General features: G+C 39.1%; 1 protein-coding gene across 1 annotated transcript in view; it reads left to right on the top strand.

Annotated features, from left to right (window-relative positions):
* LOC106632743 (NACHT, LRR and PYD domains-containing protein 1b allele 5) overlaps positions 1 to 1631 on the top strand; it is a gene marked incomplete at both ends in the record, with an annotated part of 3991 nt that continues 2360 nt past the window's right edge. The window contains 5 exon segments of the mRNA XM_014331261.2: positions 1 to 415; positions 721 to 761; positions 890 to 954; positions 1098 to 1312; positions 1395 to 1631. Coding sequence (XP_014186747.2) covers positions 1 to 415; positions 721 to 761; positions 890 to 954; positions 1098 to 1312; positions 1395 to 1631 — 973 coding nt within the window.

Raw genomic sequence — 1631 nt, 5'->3', positions numbered from 1 at the left:
TTGGCCTCCCACCTCCCTCATTTAATCCAAAATATTCTGCATTCCTATGAACAAGAATATAAGTCACTCTTTCGGTCAAGGTACCTTCGACCCATATTTTTTCTTGGACCGGGTCAGGGTCTGAACAGACTTGTTCACAGACGCAACCTTGAAATCTTGTGGACCCAAGATGCACTGGAAGACCCAAAAACAAACTGGAGGAACGATGATATTTTCACTGATCCGTCAGTCCAAGGCAAACTCCTCAGAATTGAAGGTATAGTGCAAGATTACAGGCTGTATGCAACATTTGGTGACACAGAGATCGAGTTAGATGCCAACCGAAAAGACAGCCTCTGGAAAAAAGGCCATGTGTTCTTTTATCTTGGATTTACAATCGGAGGTCCTGTTGCTTACAACGTTCACAGAGCTGAGGGTAAGAGAATTAAGTTACTAAAGTCCTCATCTTTACAAATGTCGTATGTGTTAATAATACACATTTTGTACTGCCATTATCAAAGTGAGTTAGTGCTGCGTACAAAGTTTTCCTGTACTAAACTGGTTTTATTGTTACACTTAAAGATTCTAACAATAGAAAATAGATGTCTTATATGTACTTAATGTAATTTTCTTATGTAGAAATCTCACACATGATAGCACTTGTGGTAAAGGGGAAAAAACCAATGTGTCTGAATGATATTTTGTTGGCCAGCTCTTTAAAATTTAACTTTGCTTTACAAGAACCATCGGAGAGACTTCTGAAGACGTTTGACAATGAAACAGTAAGTTTCTACTTCTCTGGGATTTTGTTTGTTTCTCATATATTGTATGTCACGTAAAAATTCAAGTCATAATGTAAATGTATAATTATATTGTTAAAATATAATGAAAAAAATATCTTGTACAACAGGACTCCAGTCAGTGGACTAAGCTGAAACCTGAAGTTGAGATAATGGAGGAGGTTCATACTTACAGGTAAAGGTTATCGATAACTATAAGACAGACCATAAAGTAATTCATTACAAGTGCCATTTTATATTATTTGCAGTTTTGCTGTTTCTGTTTGTGCATGTGAACAGAGCATAACAGAGCATTTTGTCTTGTCTATTCAAATTCAGCCTGCAGTCTGAAAGTGGCAAATATGAATGCAGCGAGTCTGCCTTGCAGTGGGTTTGTAAGGAAACCGTCAGCTTCAGATACCAGTTTAGCTCATGGGAGCGATTCATGAGGAAACCTGTATGCATGGACTACATACCAGCAGGACCCCTAATGGACATCAAAGTCACAGATGGGAAGCTAGAGGAAGTCCGTCTGCCGCACTGGATCTGTACAGGTGAGCAGTCGTAAAACGCATATGATTGTTTTATTACAGTAATAAAGATATTTATGCACACATGACTGTTTGTGCTTTGCAGGTGAAGTTGCAGCGATGTCAGACATATTTCGAGTTCTGCATGTGGACAGCAGTGGAGGTTATTTGGAGCAAGTGTCTGAAATGACATCATCCCATGTGACGTTAAACAAGCTGGAGTTCTCTCTAAGAGGAGCCATGATCCTAAAGAAACTGGGCCTATATCTAAAAGTTTTTGCTGATGTCTTGATATACATGCAAATCACATCTGGCCTCACTCTGCACGTTTACCTGGTCCCAC

This window comes from Haplochromis burtoni, unplaced genomic scaffold (assembly GCF_018398535.1).
Source record: "Haplochromis burtoni strain Fernald_Lab_line unplaced genomic scaffold, NCSU_Asbu1 Contig_1593, whole genome shotgun sequence".
NCBI lineage: Eukaryota > Metazoa > Chordata > Actinopteri > Cichliformes > Cichlidae > Haplochromis > Haplochromis burtoni.
The sequence above is the reverse complement of the archived record's forward strand: the minus strand, read 5'-3'. Positions and strand labels throughout refer to the sequence as shown.